This window comes from Osmerus eperlanus, chromosome 6 (assembly GCF_963692335.1).
Source record: "Osmerus eperlanus chromosome 6, fOsmEpe2.1, whole genome shotgun sequence".
Lineage (NCBI taxonomy): Eukaryota > Metazoa > Chordata > Actinopteri > Osmeriformes > Osmeridae > Osmerus > Osmerus eperlanus.
In genome coordinates, this window is record NC_085023.1 from 5334532 (window position 1) to 5353231 (window position 18700).

An 18700-nucleotide genomic window follows, 5' to 3' on the forward strand; every position below is an offset into this window, starting at 1 on the left:
ACTTGCACGCACAGGACACAGCTCTCCTCCGGTCTCTGCCCTATTACTAACTAAACCGAATTATTGACCATAGTCTAAACAACACACATTTAGACAACTCAAATTACACAGAAGCCAAAAAAGAATATTTACCGGTTCTTTCAGGATCCCGCGTCAGCAAAAGCGCAACCAGTCAAGCACCCCCTCGAATCGGTCCCGCTTTCTCTGAAAATTTTGGATAGAGGTAAAGGCGGCTATGCCGGATTGATCAGATCACCTTTTCTAAGGGAGTCCCTGTCCGTGATACGCTGAGCAGACGAGGATGCCGGATTTCGGCACCAAGTGTGGTGGCAAAATTCTAGTGGCACTGTGCAAATTTGAATAGTCAAGAGATGGCGGTTACAATAAATTTATTTTGCTTGTACAAATCATGAATTATCAAAGTACTTTGTGATCAGTCATAACGAAGGAGGTGCTAGCCACAGGTCGTTCGCCAGAGTGATACAGAACAACCCTAAAACCCTGCCTTATATAAACTTTAGATCAAATGGTTCTTCAGAACTCTGTGATTGGTCAGCACTGCTCAGTGACAGTTTGACTTTATACCAAATGTCCCACAGTTCTTTAATGTGGCATCTCTCCCCAAACCAGTAGATAGTAAAACCACAGGAGTTCACCAGTCAAATGGTCAACTGTCCTTTGTGTGGGCAACTTCAAACAAGTATTTGATTAACCCCACCCAATGCAACAGGAAGGGTCAGAGCAGCTTTATCAGTTAAACTGCTCACTCAGATCACAATAACAATACAGTTGAATCCACATTGTCTCCAGACCAGTTGTCTCATCCTCCCCAGGTGTCATAAACTGCAAATGGCATCTCTACCAAATGGAGTTGACTCTTCTTGACCAACTTTAGACTTCCATTAAAACACATTCCTCATATATGAAACACACACATTATAACTGTATTCCAAAATTTCCATGACACACTGCTTACCATATGAGGCCTTCTGTTTGATGGGATGCACTACAAAGGCACCTTTTCTGAAACGTGGATATCGCACGCAATACTGCTCTGTACCATCGCTTCTTCGTGCTGTCTCTCGGTTTGAATTGAAGTTGTAATGTAGTTCCATTGCACAGCACTGACCTGCTATACATGCCAAGGTATGAAAACCCAGTGTGCTTGGGCGCAAAGTGCAGGATGAGGGAGTGGAAGGCTTCAAGGGAGAAAGTCTGGTGCTGCGGAGACAGCTGTCTAACATCCTTCAGTAAGGAAGTCTTTGTGATGATGCTTTCCAGTTTTACTGCTCCCATTGAGCCTGCAAAGACCAAGATAGATAGGTAGGCAGACAGACAGACAGACAGACAAATAGAAATATAGATTAGAGATGGTCCGGTTCAGGTTTTTTGGTGCCGATCACTGAAATCAGTATCTGCCGATCCGATAATACCGATCACGGTGTCGATTGAAGCATTCTATTTATTGTGTAGCATTATTTATGAAATTAATTATTCTTAACAACATTAGTATTGTATTTTAAGTATTTAAATTACGAGACGAGAGAGTATCATGAATTGACAACCATCCGTTCTATTGCAGGGAACGTGCAACATTCCAGTGTAGAAGCTCTCTCACTTACTATAAAATGTGTAAATAATAATAAATATTAAAATAATAATAAAAATATAAATCTTTAAATAAAAATCACAACAATAGAATCACATGTGCAACATTCCACTCTCTAGAGGCTTTCAAGAGAACTTGGAGCTTATACAGTAGCTTTCCTGTGGAAAAATAATACAAACTTAACTGCAACATAAACAGGCTATAGCCAAATATCCAATGTTTCAAGTCAGTCAGTTTCAAGTCAATTTGTCTGCATTTAGGAGGAGATAACAGACAGAATAACGATAAAAGGTGCACAGGAAGTCAGCAATTAAACAAAAAAACAACATGTATATCTATCTGTATAGTGTCTCACTCACTCTCACATCCTTTACTCACTCTCTCACTTCACGCACGCACTCACTCGGAGAGGGGGCATACTAGAGTATTCAAACCTTACTTCTGATTAAGCAGCATCACTGGAAGATTTGCCTTGATAAATATAAGCATATCAGCATTTTCAGGAGTCAACCTGTTCCTTTTCTCATCTAAAATATGTCCTGCTGTGCTGAAAAGTCGCTCGCTATCTACACTTGTACAAGGTGCGGAGAGGACTCGTGCTGCTTGTGCAAGAGCAGGAAAGAGGTCTTTATTGACCTTGCAAAAAGCAGTGGCTGTCCGTGACTGTTTTCGTTCAAATGCGGGTCTCACAGAGTAACGTCGCAAACCCTATAGTATGGCTTCAAAATTTACAATTAGAGGCTAACAAGTAACACTAGCAGGTAGTAGCATTGCTACGAGTATTATGCTAGGTTGCTAGGTAACGGAAGCTAACTAAAGCTAGCTAGCTTCCGTTTTGGAAAACAAACTCTGGTGGAAGCGTCGGAAATATTTAGAACTCACGCATCTAAAGGTTAAAGAATCATTTCTTACCATTGACGGCCTGAAATGGCTATCTAACGTTTTATTGAAACGTCTCTGATAGTAGTTCTCGCAGATTTTATGTCATCTGATCGGCCATGTTTGATCGGCTGTTTTGAGAACGCCGATCAAAACCGATAATGGGAATATCGGCCGATATGGATCGGCGCCGATCAGATCGGAGCATCCCTAATATAGATAGATATTTTTTTCAATGGAAACACACATGAGATTATCCTGCATCGGAATTATAGAGCATGCACAATGCCACATACTGTGTACTGTACCTGGTTCCAGCCACTCCTTATCATGTTGATCCCATTCCAGAGGGGGATGAGCACAACTGGAGAAGGCAGGGGTGTCATGGTCGTGGATGTCCTGAATGTGATTAGTCAAGCTTCTCCATTTGGCTTCCATCACAGCTGGGATGCCATCTGGGGTTGAAGCTGCAATCCAGTAAAGGTGGTTGACTATGGCTGGCCTCCACAACTGTAGTTGGTCACACTGTCTGTCTTTAGAGGCTGTATCCAAGGCCTTCCCCAGACCTGGTTTAGAACAAATGGTATTAATTGAAATGCAATAACAAAAACTGCTTCAAGATTCCAACAATGGATACATACTTTTCCCAATGTGCCAGACATCAAAATAATGCTGTGTTCCCTCAGGGCACAGCTCTTCTCACACCCATTTGGCAACCTAAAGAGTAGAAGGCACTTTGTGGATGCTTGCACTGTCTGGCCCTCAGTGCATCGCAAAAGCACAAAGGTCCAGCCTCAGTGCAATTCATGAATCTACATCTTATTGTATTTACCTGGCGATGTCTGTCCGTGATGAGGGTTGACAAATGCAGGTCCTGCCTCCTCAGAAAGCCGATGCTGCGCTTGAGCCCTTCAAGCTCACACCAAAAGCTGTTGGGGAGATCTGAGCTCTTCAACATGACATAACAGTGTAAGTGTAGAATGCTGGTGGTGGTGAAGGAGGCGTGAAGGGACCAGAGGGTTGCTGGTCCAAGCATTATAATACACTGTACACTAGTTAGGAAAGACATAATAAAGCCATATGCATGGTTCCATGCAGTCCATTTACCAAATTGCACAGAGTTAATGTATTTGTCTAATAACATCAGGCTTACCTGAACAAGCTGAACATCCACCACTTTGTTTATTCTGTCCTCTATCAAAGAGTACGAGTCATACTTTGCACAGTGCCCTGGAGAATCTGACCTGGGGATAATTACAGATTTGAATTACCCAGGTTGTGTGTAAAATGAAGTAATACCATAGAATAAACAAATTCTGCTTTACCTGCAGTCACCAGCAACAACTATGCCTCCATCCATTGCCCTGAGGTCACTCAGGTTCTTGGCCTGATCGTTCTGCCGGGCCTGAATGATGACAGGGATGGTGTAGCGGCGCTGATGGCGAAAGTAAGTGCTAACGCTGATGCACTGATGGCCAAACAGGGTCATCATTTGCAATGTCTGGGAGGCCAAACATCCACTGAAATGAATGGCCCCACTTAGAAGGAGGTTGCAGGCTGGCATATTCCTGAGTAGGATCGGCTGGTTTTGCCAGAAACGCTGGCAGCCACATGATGCACAGACCTAGATATGTAAAAAAAGAGAGTTATCATCAGTACATCAGGATTCAATATAGAATAACACAAGAAAATTCGAACTATTGACCAGTAGTGTATAACACTCTAATATGATGGCATCATAAACCCACAGACTAAGGCAAGCATGGTACATGTAAATTAACTGGCCAGAGGAATTTGAAAAAAAAGCAACGTCAGCACCTACCAAGCTAGCCATTATAAATAAAAGATATTAGACTGTTACAGCAACTAATGTGGATTGGAGGATGCACTGATCACTTGCAATAAACAATGTGGGCAGACAGTCAGGGCTATCAGATTTTAATAAGATATTCTGATATTCTAATCAGATATGGCCTGCTGTGTAAACAAAACCCTACCTGCTCTATTTTAATGAATGTTCCTGCCTGCTGCACGATTCTACTCTCAGACTTTCTTTCACAACAGGCCGGACAGATGGCAAACAGGGCCATGAGTTCGTCTTTGCACACAATGAATTTAACAATGCCACTAGAAGCAAAAAGAGGGGGGGGGGGGGGTCATTCAAACTACTACAGATACACAAAAATGAAAATTCTAAGTTGGTCTATGTTGGTTTTAAATGATCTCATTTTGGTGGGGGTCACAAGTTTGAGATAGCTCCTCCTCACACAAATCTTCTTCAGACATCTGGTCTTCTGGCACCCATGATGCATCACTGAGACAAGACAGAGGGGTCATCTTCTTCATCCGTTTGTTCAGGACTAGTGAGGGGGGTGGAAGTTTGCATCCTGAAAGTTGTCTGTGTCCCCACGCTGACCATCTGGGGCTTTAGGTTCACCTGCAGAGCTGTGGCAGAGGCAGTAAACATACCCAAACATATGACAATCATGGCAAATCTAAGCGGTTATGTTTTGGTGTATTGTATTTCATCAATGTATATGGAAATGTCCTGCATGCATAGAATTTGGCAACGTATGTTTTAGACAGCATATCAACCACTCAAACATAGAATCATCCCAAAAATACCTAAGATTTACCGTGAGACCAAATCTTACAACACTGGACATATTGTACAATAACATGTATTATTGAATGCAATTGGTTGCCTTGCATATTCTGTTCTATTTACCAAACTCCTTTCTTGTCTTAAATTGAACAGTTGCTGGTGATAATGGTTAGATTCAACTTGCATCAAGTACTACAAATATAAGTGTTGTTAATGTTGTAAATTGTAAGTGGGCTGATGAATAAAAAAAACGTTTAACAAGTCCTATTTACTTAACCCTTGTGCTGCCTTCGGGTCACATGACCCAAAGGTTCATAACGAACCACCGTTGTGTTTACCCAATTTTACCCAATACAAAAACAAATAAAAATAATTTTCTTTTAACCATTGCAATGTGGGGGGTCTGAGACAGCCCAACAGTTAAAAGAAAATGCTTCACTTTGTTTTTGTAGGAGGTAAATTTGTCGCAATACAACGGTGAGTCACAATGACTGATGGGTCAGAATGACCCGAAGATAACACAAGGGTTAAACAGTCTAAGGTTAAACGTTAAGTGGAACAATATAGTCCTCATTAGGCTACTGTTTGGTATGTACAGTATGGTACAGTACAGTTTGTACAGTATGGTAGCTAGCATATTCACAATATTGCGTTATGTATAAGTTCATGTAATACATACATGTTAATAAAGTATCAGACATACATGATACAACACACCAGTAACCAATTGACATTATTAATATACCGAAAATGTCCGTGAATCGAGATGGTGCTGCTGTCTGTTGAAGGATTCTAATTATATGTGTCTATTCCAATATGTAATAATAGTATTCAATGACACAAATCTGTGTTCTAGAAAGAGTGGTCTGGAGTCGCAGAGGTCCTATAATATCAGCTTTAATGCAGCAGTTGGAAATCAACTAAGTACAGAGCTCTGGAGTTATCTAAGTTTCCCTAACCGCAGCATAGTTTGGGCTGGTTCACGAAGTCCAACTGGCTATCTTTCCCTGCCCCAGCATATTATATACAATGCAATTGAAAACACAAGTATCAAAAAGGGTTGAGCTTGTTCTCTCGTGCGTCAGGGAGTTGTTCTTGCCTCCGCGTCCCACCTGCTCGGGTGCTATCTCCACCCAGATTCAAGGTTGTTTCTGAAAATGAAGAGATAGAGACACAGAGAACAGCCTTCTTCCCACACTCAGTGAGACCCTATGTTTAAGCCTGAGCACATTTCTAAGTTTCATAAGACATAACTTTAATAAGCACAATACATAACTTTAAGACATGCATCCTTCATAAATCCTGTTGTTATATTCACTTGTGCACAGTGCCCGTGATGCATTCAGTGATTAAAATGCCACACATATTAATAACTGGGATTATAGTTAGTGCTGTGCCTGATATGCAGCTGGTGATTACAGTTCTAGAATATGTGTTGTAATGTATTATACATTCTTTACTGTCCGGCCGAAAACCATTCAAACAGGTTGACAGCAGTGGGGGTTTTGTAACTATAGGGAGCTACCGGAACCACGTGACAAAAAAGCTCTCGTTTTTTTCCTGTGTTTCACTGGCAGTGAGTGTTCACAATGTTGTATTTTACTCCATTCTACACCAAACACGTCAGGGAGGACTGCCTTTTGTAGATACGAGTCTGCTGAAGATAGCCAGAATATCGGATTTCTTTAACCGAACCTGTTTCATTCATCATTTGCCTGAGAAAGCGACTTCTGTTGGCCAGCTTCATTGAAAACCATTCAAACCGGTTGACAGCAGTGGGTTTTTTGGAACTACAGCGAGCTACATGAACCACGTGATGGCGAGATCAAAGCGTGTCGCAACTCTCTTTTTCTATGGCTCTGGCTGCAACATATTGAAATACATTTTTGGAGCTGTGAACTTAGGTAAACATTTTGAGTTATTAACTATGAACTGAACTAGTTCATTTTAAAATTTGTGAACTATGAACTGAACTAGTAGAAAGTGAACTTTCCCAAAACTGTTTGTCATTACCTAGCATATTGATTACTTGGTAAACTGAAGCCATGTTCATTTTAATACCAAGTTTATTTGTATACAGTAGTCTAACCTTACAGCAGTGAGAGTAGGATGTATGTATGTCCACACAAAAGTACACCATCACCTCGATTATTTGCGGCTTTCGGAGTCCATCAACAAGCCTGAGTTGGGCAACTTATCACACTACAGCAGCTCCCAGCTAACACAGTTACGTTGCCCTTACGTTGCCGCAACGTCACTCGATGACCAAGCGACGTTGCGGGACCGTGCATCTGTGGGACGCCAGAACGTAACCGCAACGTAATCTTGTGACGTTGCCAGTCCATAACCGCGACGTCGTGGCAACGTTATTTTTCCGACGTTGCCAGTCTGTAACCGCAACCTCCTAGCAACGTAATTTTCCGACGTTGCCAGTCCTAGCAACGTAATTTTGTGACGTTGCCAGTCCGTAACTGCAACGTTAACTAAGTAACCTATATTTCTCAATTCTACTGCTTATATTGGGGCGGTTCATATGCAGACCTCATTTGCCCAAAATGCTACTTGTTCTTGTATAATAGGCTACATGGTAGCCAACTTTAGGAGGTTTGTGTGATGTGTAGCCTAACTCCAGCTAATCATAAACAAGGCAGCATTTCCATGTAACATTGTCATTTTATTTCAAACAAAGTGCCAAACAGTGAATTAAAATCTTCTGCCAGTCCCCGCTACAGGTCCTGTCTGTTGGCCCTGACAATGAAGCACAAAATAAGTTAGTGTTCTATCAACATAATTGCACGTGTAAAAAGGCGCTATACAAGTCATAAAAAAATCACATCTAAAATAATATACATCATCAAAAAAACATGTGATTCTAGATTTGTGTCACATAGCCATGTGAAAGGTTGGATATGGAAGCTGCAATCATGATTCATTCACCTGGCTTGTTTTGAACGGGCTGCCGGGTTGTGTTTGAGTGTCTCCTCTATGAGGAGCTCCACAGCTTTCTCTCCCAGTCCCGTCTTCCACTTCATCACATCGTCTGGAATTAGAAGTCATGAACTTATTGTCAGCACCAATGTGAACGTTGAACGCTGCGTGTAAGCCATAGTTCATGGCATCTCCAAACACTTACCACTCTCTTTCGCAACTCCAGCACCTTAAGGCGCTCCTCGCTTAAGGCGTCTTGGAGTTCAGCCTGTGTTTGGGCCACCTGTAGGTCCATCACTGGCACCTCTTCAGTGTGTCTGCCCTGTAGTCGCCTGAATAGGAGAGCCTCTCGCTGGTTCTCCTCCAATGTCTCCATCTTCCGGAGCATAACCTGTAATGTGTCTGTCATTAAAGACAAGTAAAACAAGTTTACAAGAGTTAGCATGATTGGCATACACTGTGGTTCTTCTAGATTAGCTGTAACATTTATGTAAATAACAAATGTTATTAACTTGAATGGTTGTATACAAAGCATATATTTTTTTGAGTGTCTTATATTTGCGCTTGCCTGGCTGCCAGCTGTTTTCCTGGGCCCCCAATTGGTTCACCTCCACCAGACCAGAGTTGACATCTAGGGGTATGGAATCTGGTGATGCAAAAGTTTTAAGTCATGCTTTTGCTTCAAAACATAGCCTTTAGGTTGCCATGGCTCATACAATTATTGTCACTGTTTTATTTACGGTCATTCATTACTTTACCATCATTTCCCAGGGACACAGTGCTAGGCCGTGTGACGGTGGTAGGATAATCTGTACAGAAATGAAAATGGAATGTAGTTTATGTACATAGTTATAGCATATTGATATAAAAGGAGTACCATTGCACATATGTGATCGTTCGAAAGCAGGGCCCCACATCGTAGCGTCGCACATGTGTGATTCTGAACATTCCAACCGACTGTTTTCCGATAGACAAAAACTATATGACAAACGCTATAGTATGGCTTCAAAATTTACAATTAGTAGGCTAACAAGTAACACTAGCAGGTAGTAGCATTGCTACGAGTATTATGCTAGGTTGCTAGGTAACGGAAGCTAATTAAAGCAACCTAGCTGCCGTTTTGGAAAAATAACTGGTGGAAGCGTCGGAAATATTTAAAACTCACGCATCTAAAAGGTTAAAACGAATAAACTTATCCAAAAAAAAATGTCATGTACAAATTGGAAAAATTAGTGACATGATACTTTTATAGACGCCATTGCTGTGATTAAAACGTGATCAGCCACGCTAGCTCCAGTCTTTGAAAATTGCGGGCTAAATAAACTATTTTGGGACAAGGTTTTTAAACAGTTCTGAACGTTTATTTTCACTGATTCTTTTGTGGGTGATTTGTGAGACGCTAAACTTTGATAACATGTAGGCCTATGCATTTTCAGTATTTCAACATAACTTTCTGGAGGGTTTAACCTCTACTGTACTGTAGCTATCGAAATCCTAACGTAAACAATGTGAATCTGATAGCACATAAACAGGCTAAATGGCCTACATTTCAAACATATACGTATAAGCATGCCCCATCAAATTTCTTAAAATATGTTTATATATTTCTGTAAAGAAACTCACCTTTGAAGTAGCTAATTTCCAGTTGAAATCCAATGCGTACAAGACATTGTTGAACCCCTGCAAAATCTCTTCTGAAACCCCAATTTGAGCGATGCGTTGAAATGGGCATGCGCAAAGTTGTTGCTCAGGGGCAGACTGAGGGGCAGGTTTGCTAAGGAAGAATTGTAATATTCTGTGATGACTTGTCTTTGGAAATGAACCTCTTAAGAGTCGCTTACCTTTTGGTCACATTTAACAATTTTGTATCACAAAAATTATTGGAGCACAAATTTGCATTGTGTGTCATACAGCTTTGGTGTGCTATACAAAGAATGTTTGCTTAATCATGTTACACATCACACATTGATTGCTTTTGTACATGTTTATAGTAAAGAATGAAAGACTAAATTATATTCCAGATTCAGTCTTATTTATTAAAGCTATGTTTCTGCATATGAGAAAATTGATGACCAATGACATGCTGGGGCTGAGCTGCACATGAATTACATGCATTTTCTACATTTATACGTGCTGGGTGCAACATTTAATATTGTGTGTGATTGAAATTCATGTAGACTATGGGTACATTGCAAAAGTGTCAGAACTGAGAGCAGTCCAGTGTGATCTCTCCATCTCTGGATAAACCACTATATGCACTCGAGATCCGTTGTCCTGCGACCAAAGAGCGACTTAGCCGCAACTTAACCCATGGTACCAAAATTAATGTATCCAGCCGACCAAGGTACAACGTCACGGCAACGTTGTCCACGGGACCAAAAATAACGTAACCAGCCGACCAAGGTACGACGTCGCGGCAACGTTGTCCACGGGTCTAAAAATAAAGTAATTAGCCGACCAAGGTACAACGTCGCGGCAACGTTGTCCAGGGGACCAAAAAATTACGTAACCAGCCGACCAAGGTACGACGTCGCGGCAACGTTGCCCACGGGTCTAAAAATAACGTAACCAGCCAACCAAGGTACAACGTCGCGGCAACGTTGTCCAGGGGACCAAAAAATAACATAACCAACCGACCAAGGTACGACGTCGCGGCAACGTTGTCCACGGGTCTAAAAATAACGTAACCAGCCGACCAAGGTACGACGTCGTGGCAACGTTGTCCATGGGACCAACTGGCAACATTCCCTTTATAACGTTGCTACGACGTTGCCAGAAGGTAACGTCGCGGGTTACCAACTGAGCACTTACTGGCAACGTTGCCGCAACGTCATGTGTTAGCTGGGAGGGCTATTGAGGCCACACTACTGCATTTGAGCACAAGGACTACATCGACTCTGGTACGTTTTGATGCTGTAGACAATAATGTGTGCCGTCGGTGCGCTGAAAGAACATTAGGCTATATATCGTAGGCTAATGTGCTAATGTTACAAAGAATTTCATGCCATTGATGGTCTGGTAACAATATGTGCACTGTAAAAAATGTTCGATGCAAACAGTTGTACAAATGAGGAAATACATGTTTGCTCAACATAATGGTTGTGTCAAAAAATAAAAATATGTTTGGTCAATGATTGCATGATTTTCAGTACTGAACTACAAAATGTTCATCAAGAGAACATCTATAATTGTGTTCACCAAACTTTTAGCGTCGCACAAAATAAATTATGTTGGCCGAGCAAGAGGGACCAGCGACATTTGTCTGAGCATGCGCAACGGAGTTCTACTAGGCTTCTGGAATTTTCCTCACAAGTCACGACATCGTTTGGTGAGTGCTTCAAAGATAACTCCCCGTCGATAATCAGCAAATTTAGGGTAAGAATATATTTATTGTCGATTGTATCTATTTTCAACAAAGTTTGAAATATCTATATTGTCAGTACCTGCAGCGATAAGCAGTGCTGGCAAATCACATTTTTAACTATTAGTGTTAGCCTTAGGTAGCATTCCTAAACTGGCACACGGTTAACGTTGGCCCTAACGGTTAACGCTAGGGTTAGTAGTTGTTGGTAGTTGTGCCTTCGTGTTAGCAGCTATACTCTAAAGCCTCCTTTTTCAAGAGTGCAATAAGATTTCAGTCCGAAAAATAACCAGTAGTGCTAATAAACACGAAAACTAATAGCTGCTACTGGAGTTTTAAGCCTTTTAACATATTTTTACGAAATCAATTTGCCTCATCAAACCTCCTGTATCCAGCTATACTAAGCCTAGAAGAGGCATGATGGATAGTGCGCCATTGTAAGGTTTAAGAATGCCCTAAAAAATACCTAAGTATGGTTAAATACGGTTGTTCTGTTCACATAATTATGAGTTATTGATGCATTTGTCTTTGTTTGTATTTCAGGTATTTTTTCAGGCTTAAAATCAATTGCAGTGCTGCTGTTGTACATTTTTTAAGACATCCTGCTTAAGCACTACAGGCTTCATCACTGGCAAACCGGTAAAGGTTCTTTTCCCTGCATTCATCCAGACTGTGTTTGTACTTTTACAACAACAGGGGCTTTAAAAACTCATTTATGGAAAGCACATCCTAAGATTAAAGGTCTATCTCTGCATGGTCTGACCATGCCAGTTTTCAGTGTGAATTCTCAGATATTTGCTGACTTGCGCAATTTATGAAACATTTAGGAGGACATTTGCAATACCATGAGCGAGCAAGAGGGGGACTAGCGACAATTGGGACCAGCGACAATTGTTGGAGCATGCGCAACAGATTTATTTTCCTCACAAGTCACAACATCGTTTGAAGTGGTGAGTGCTTCAAAGATAGCTCCCTGTCTTTGTGCTACGAGGTACTGGTAATCAGCAAATTTAGGTTGACAATATGTCGATTGTCTATCTATTTTCAACAAAGTTTGATCAGATTCAAAGCACGTGGTATTTTTTCAGGCTTAAAACCAAATGAAGTGCCGCTATTGTAAAATGTTTAATCTAAATCATTACAGGCTTCATCACTGGCAAGCCGGTAAAGGTTCTTTTCCCTGCATTCATCCAGACTGTGTTTGTATTTTTACAACAACAGGGGCTTTAACCCTTTGACGCGTACGAACACACCGGTGTGTTGAGAACTGGCTGGTCCCTGAAGCGTACCAACACACCGGTGTTGGAACGCGTCCTTTAGAATGTCCAGTTTGGCTTATTACGTAACAATAAAGTCTTCAGCATTAGCCTACGTGTATGTTATAAACATGAATCTCAATTTACTGTATATTTTTAGAAAGTTTACCTTTTTTATCCATAAGAAAACGTTCAAACAATTTAGTTTAGCTAATGTTAGCTAACCAAAAATAACACGCTTTACTCACGCCAACTAGTAAACCATAATATTATCCGTTTTCCTTGACTTGGCTATCACTCTCAACAGATTTTACTATTGTACAACCAACCAGAGATCGAAATAATAGATATACGTTCACAAATATGGATCTAAAACATCTGACATTCGTCTGTCTTTCGTTTCGTTTACTTGCGGCCATCTTTGATTTGTTGTGTTCCGGCAACAAAGATAATCCTTGATGATGTACCACTTGACCCCGTGCACCTTACTTTCTCGTGAGAAGAGTAGACCCTTTGACACCCACAATGCATTGAGTAGTGATCAAAACAAACAAAAAACATGGCAGCCTACATTATCGGTAATAGCAATTAGCTTATCATCCTCTACACTATCTACACCTCCATTACCACTAAAATCATATACCACAACCACAATATGTTAATATTTGAAAATCGGAATAGCAACTACACCCCTAACTTGCAACAACATGTTGCAAAAAGGAATACACGTTTAATTTTACCACAGTACAGTTAATTCTTACTAATATTGGTCGTCAGACACGTCACTCACATGATTCCCGCTCATATGATTTGCGCTCACATTCAGCAGTCAGAGAAAAATATAACTGATCCACAATGTTCAACTATCCCAGGAGAATGACCGATGATGACATTATAGCAACGTGTACTTGAGTACATATGTTATGTCAGGTTGCTTTGCGTTGTCTTGTCCCAAGAATTTCAGTGCCCACTCTGACCTTGTTCTGTGCATCTGACAATAAAATACTTAGGCTAAACAGTTTTGAATTGTGATGGTAATCTTGCCGAATAATACGTGTAGCACACACAAATAATATGGCACACCCAAATGAAAACAGATTACAAACAGACGAAACATTTTGGCAACGTTTTTATTCAAGGTATCGGTTCTAGTCGAGGCACGCGTCGATCTCGTTTTGTTCAGTGTCATCTATCTGAGCCTTGAGTCCTGCCGGTCGGTAGGCCTACACTCCCGCTCCAGACTCTTGCAACTGTGAACACAGAAACACTGACATGTAATGCCCACAACCTGCCGTTCCGCTGTCCTATCCGGCTGACCCTTACTACAAAAGTCCCAACGGCATCAATACTAATATTACTGGTACAGCCACAGCAACACATCCCACAACTTTCTGCATCGAGTGCACGTTATTGTTTCGCGCTACGCATCATTTTAGTTTTATATCGGTGATTGACCACATTATGAAAATTGCACATTTTCTGGGTATTTGGGTGGCTCTGAAAAGAGCCTTTGTGTTATTTCGTAAGCTATACGCTTACAGGACGCTCCTCAGGCCGACCAGGACATTCTCGAGGAACAACTCGTTCCCCCTACGGTTCAGATGAACCCCGTCCCTCCTGAAAACGTCCTGGTCATGGCGGATGTTCAAGTTGGAGACTCCAATTCTGCCCATGAAGCCGGCCACTCCGACATTCACGAAGCGCCTTGCCCGCTCGATGCCATAAGCACTATGGCCCCTCGCCTGGCTCCGGTACACTCTCCGCTGGATAATATCGGAGAACAGCACCATGGTGTCGGGGAACATCCAGTGAATGCAGTCGAGGTCTCGCCTAATGCTGCGCAAAAGGCTACACCCCGACTGCGACCCGAGATTGTTCCCCCCGAGATGGATGACCATCACGGCAGGTGCTGGCCCCGACGTCCGGCGAAGAAGTGGCACGAGCTGCTCCCACCTCATCCCGCGTCGGCCCATCCAGTGGACCTGGCAGTCCAGCCCAAGGGTTCGGGTGAACCGTGCAGGCCGGGTGGCGGTCAGGTGGCGCTCCAGCCAGTGGACTAGTGACGATCCAGATGTCCATTGTAATAGTTGGTAATGAAGTTAAATGATAGATATTGACAGCAAATAAAGAGATGGATATGTAAATAAGTTGGCACGCCTCCCAAAATTTCAAGGGGCATAGGCGGGAAGATGGTAAGCTACTGTACATTTGACCCCTCCCACCGGTCACTCGCTATGACGAGCTAACCAAAGTAAGAGAAAACATGGAAGCCTACCTGATCGCTATTAGCCATTAGCTCATATCTCTGTCCACACAACCAACGTGTACACATCATAAACACATGTTCAAATCACTGTGTGAATATTTGAAAATCGGAACAGTAATTATACCGTATGTAGCAATAACCTGTTGAAAAGAAAGACTACGTTTTATTTGACCACACTAACTTTTTACAAGTAATTTATTTTACGTACTGATCCACCCATACTGCATTGCAATGTAAACAAATATGGCTGCCCACATGACCGGCAAATCAATAGCTTTTTGAAGCTAACTTATTGTCATCTGTACAACTTCCATGTAAAAGGCCATTTTAGCTTCAATTTAATATTTTTGATAATTGGAATATCTGATACGCCCATTATTTGTAAAAAAAAATAGGTGAAAACATAAGCAAATAAAATATTTATACCTCAGCACTGTTGAGATTTTTTCCGCATTCAATGACAAATGACGTAACGTTGCTGTCAGTGTCTCTCGTAACTCGCTACTTGCTACTCGACACGAACAACCCGGACAGCGAACATACAGCAAACATAAACGACTGTATTAGTCCAGAAATGGCATCTTGTTCGGGCAAAAGTAGGAAACTTGCCAACATTGACATCCACAAATTATTTTTTAATTCCGATGAAGAGGATTAGTACATCACTGACCAAAGTAGCAGTGATGAAAGTGATGAAGGTCTGCCCCCAAACCTAGAGGCTCTTGGAAACCCAGAGGCCGAAGGCCCCTCTAGTGATGGAGACATGGAAATGGGGGATGGAGTGGAAGAGGTGAATTCCACGAGCTGGTGGGCCGCCAGTGATTTCACTCCCCCTGGACCTAGAGTTGTGTTTGATGAAACACTGTCTGGGGTGCAGACCCCCCCCGAAGACCCCACCGAGGCTCAGTGTTTCAAACTGTTCCTCACAGAAGAACTGGTCGAAGAGATAGTGGAGGAAACAAACCGCTATGCCTCAGTGCAGCAGGAGATGATGCCGTCCGGAGTGAAAGGAAAGATGGCTAAATGGGTGCGGACAACCGTGAATGAAATGTATTTATTCTTGGTCGCTGTCCTCCTGATGGGAATTGTGAGAAAGTCCTCCCTCCGCGACTACTGGAGCACAGATCCCATCCTCCTGACCCCTTTCTTCGCCACACTCTTCTCCCAGGACCGCTTCCTGCTTCTCCTCCGTTGCTTGCACTTCGTCGACAGTGCAAGCGCTAATGTAAATGATCCCCTGCACTAGATCCGAAATGTGTTTAGTGCTCTCACAACCTCATTCCGACGGGTCTTTGTACCACACAGAGACCTCTGTGTTGATGAATCCCTAATGAAGTGGAAGGGTAGGCTGGCATTTCGGCAGTACATACCATCAAAAAGGCATAAGTTTGGTGTCAAATTCTTTGTCCTTTGTGATGTATTGACCGGTTATGTGCAGGACATGATCATTTACACGGGATCCAGCACCGACATTACCCACTTTCCAGGACTTGGAATATCTGGCTCGGTCGTGATGACCTTACTTGCACCCCACCTAAGAAAGGGCCACGTCCGACACTGTTCCAGCACCTTCTCTACCGTGGAACAGGGGCCTGTGGGACCGTTCGGGCAAATCGGAAGGGGATTCCAGCCTTCACCCCTTAAATGAAAAAGGGCGAAGTGGAGTTTCAGCAAAATGACAGTCAGTTGGCCGTTAAGTGGCATGACAAACGTGATGTTCACATGCTCACCACTGTTCATTCATCAACGATGTCAGCCACGGTGAGGATTGATCATGCCACCGGGGAGAGGAAACTCAAGCCAGCTTGTGTTCTTGATTACAACAAGAAGATGGGGGCTGTGGACAAAGCAGACATGGTGAACAGCTTTGTCGAATGTGCAAGGAAGACTACCAAGTGGTACAAGAAAGTCTTCTTTCACTTGGTAGACACTGCTGTTCTAAATGGTCACATTGTCCACCGTCAACAGTCTGGTGAGAGACATGCACAATACATTTCAAATTATATAATTTACTTACAAAGCTTTTAAAATAATTGTGTTGCTGTGATTACTCAAATGCCTTTACTCCATTCTGAATAGGGAGAGTCATCACTTACCTGGAGTACAGACTGAACTTGATGAGACAGCTGCTCGAGGTGCATCATACACCTCGACGTCCATCCACCGGTGGCCGTCCCACATCTGACAATCCTCTGCGGTTGACTGCCAGGCACTTTCCCTCGGAGGTCCCTCAGACTACTACACAAGGAAGCAGGACCAGGAGGCAGTGCAAGGTGTGCATGTCTACCTCGCGTCGGAGAAAGGAGAGGAAAGTGACCAGGTTTATGTGTGTGGCATGTAACGTTGCCTTGTGTGTTGCCCCATGTTTTGAGGAGTATCACACCCTCAAACATTATTAAACACATCATTCTACCTTGGCCGTTGAGCGGGATTTAAAAGCCAACGGTTCAAGCAGTGGGTTCACATTTTCTAATGACATCTTGGTGATATGAGACAGGGGGCCCTAATACAGGGTGACTCCTTGTTAAGCCAAAATGTCACGCTATAAAAACCCACCACCATCTTCAGTCGCAAACTCAGGATCTCATCAACTCAACAAAAACAAAAAAGTCATGCCACAACCACTGACCAAGCCAACGGATCTCACGTTCTACCTTGGCCGTTGAGCGGGATTTAAAAGCCAACGGTTCAAGCAGCAGGTTTGTATGTCACTTTCTGCCTTGGCGTTGAGCGGGATTTAAAAGCCAACGGTACAAGTAGCAGATTTCCAGGTCTCATTGCAATATACACATACATAACATATACAACTGTCTTACATCTATTGTACTGTCCTTTCTGTTACAGGTATGTAGTTCCTGTTCTTAAAAACAAAACAAAAAAAAAACTTTTGTTTCAGATATCCAGTTCCTGCTATAACCACCACCCCCCCCCCCCCCCCCAAAAAAAAAAAACCTTTCTGTTTCAGATATCCTGTTCCTGTTATAACCCCCCCCACAAAAAACTTTTCTGTTTCAGATATTCTTCGAGATATCCAGTTCCTGTTCAGTTCCTGTTATAAAAAAAAAAAACACTAACCCCCTGTCCTAGAACCATCACCTTATCGTGGTGGAGAGGTTTGTGTGTCCTTATGAACCTGGGGGCTGTGTTGTCTGGAGCCTAGTGCTCCTGGTAGGGTCTCCCAAGACAAAGTGGTCTCAGGTGAGGGGCCAGACTAAGAATGGTTCAAGAAAACAGGACCGGAGCCCCCATCTGGAGCCAAAACAACTAACTTCATTCTGTTTCAGATAACTTTCAAGCTATCCAGTTGTTTCAATGTGTAGTAATTGTGCTTTCCATAAAATAAAACTTGGTTATATATAACTTGAAAGTCCATATATATATATATATATGGACTTTCAAGTTATATCTTTTCTATTTTTTTACTATTATGCACTAATTATTCTTTGTTTCAGATAAGACTACAAAAAGCTAAACACATGTCTACCTTGGCCGTTGAGTAGGCAACCTAGAATCTTAAGGTTTTCCAGGAGCTTGCTTGATCGCCTTTTTGCGAGTTGTTTCAGTGTAGTAATTGTGCTTTCCATAAAATACAACTATTGGTTATATATATTTCAGATGGACTTCAAGCTATCGCTTGTTTTATTACTATTATGCACTAATTATTCTTTCTGTTTCAGATAAGACTACAAAAAGCTAAATACATTCCTACCTTGGCCGTTGAGTGGGCAACCTAGAACCAGGTTTTCCAGGAGCTTGCTTGATCGCCCTTTTGCGAGGGGTCAGGGAATAATTTTCC

At 42.3% G+C, this 18700-nt stretch overlaps 1 protein-coding gene across 1 annotated transcript; it reads right to left on the reverse strand.

The window, feature by feature from the left end:
- Window positions 1–984: 984 nt before the first annotated feature.
- Window positions 985–5029, reverse strand: LOC134022819 (uncharacterized). Its single transcript, XM_062464566.1, has 7 exons — window positions 4486–5029; window positions 3814–4112; window positions 3642–3732; window positions 3321–3437; window positions 3130–3205; window positions 2797–3054; window positions 985–1301 (listed from the first exon to the last, which is right to left on the reverse strand). Exons 1-5 carry the CDS (start codon window positions 4576–4578, stop codon window positions 3188–3190), a joined length of 618 nt encoding a protein of 205 aa, XP_062320550.1. The 5' UTR covers window positions 4579–5029; the 3' UTR covers window positions 985–1301; window positions 2797–3054; window positions 3130–3187.
- Between the last annotated feature and the right edge of the window lie 13671 nt (window positions 5030–18700).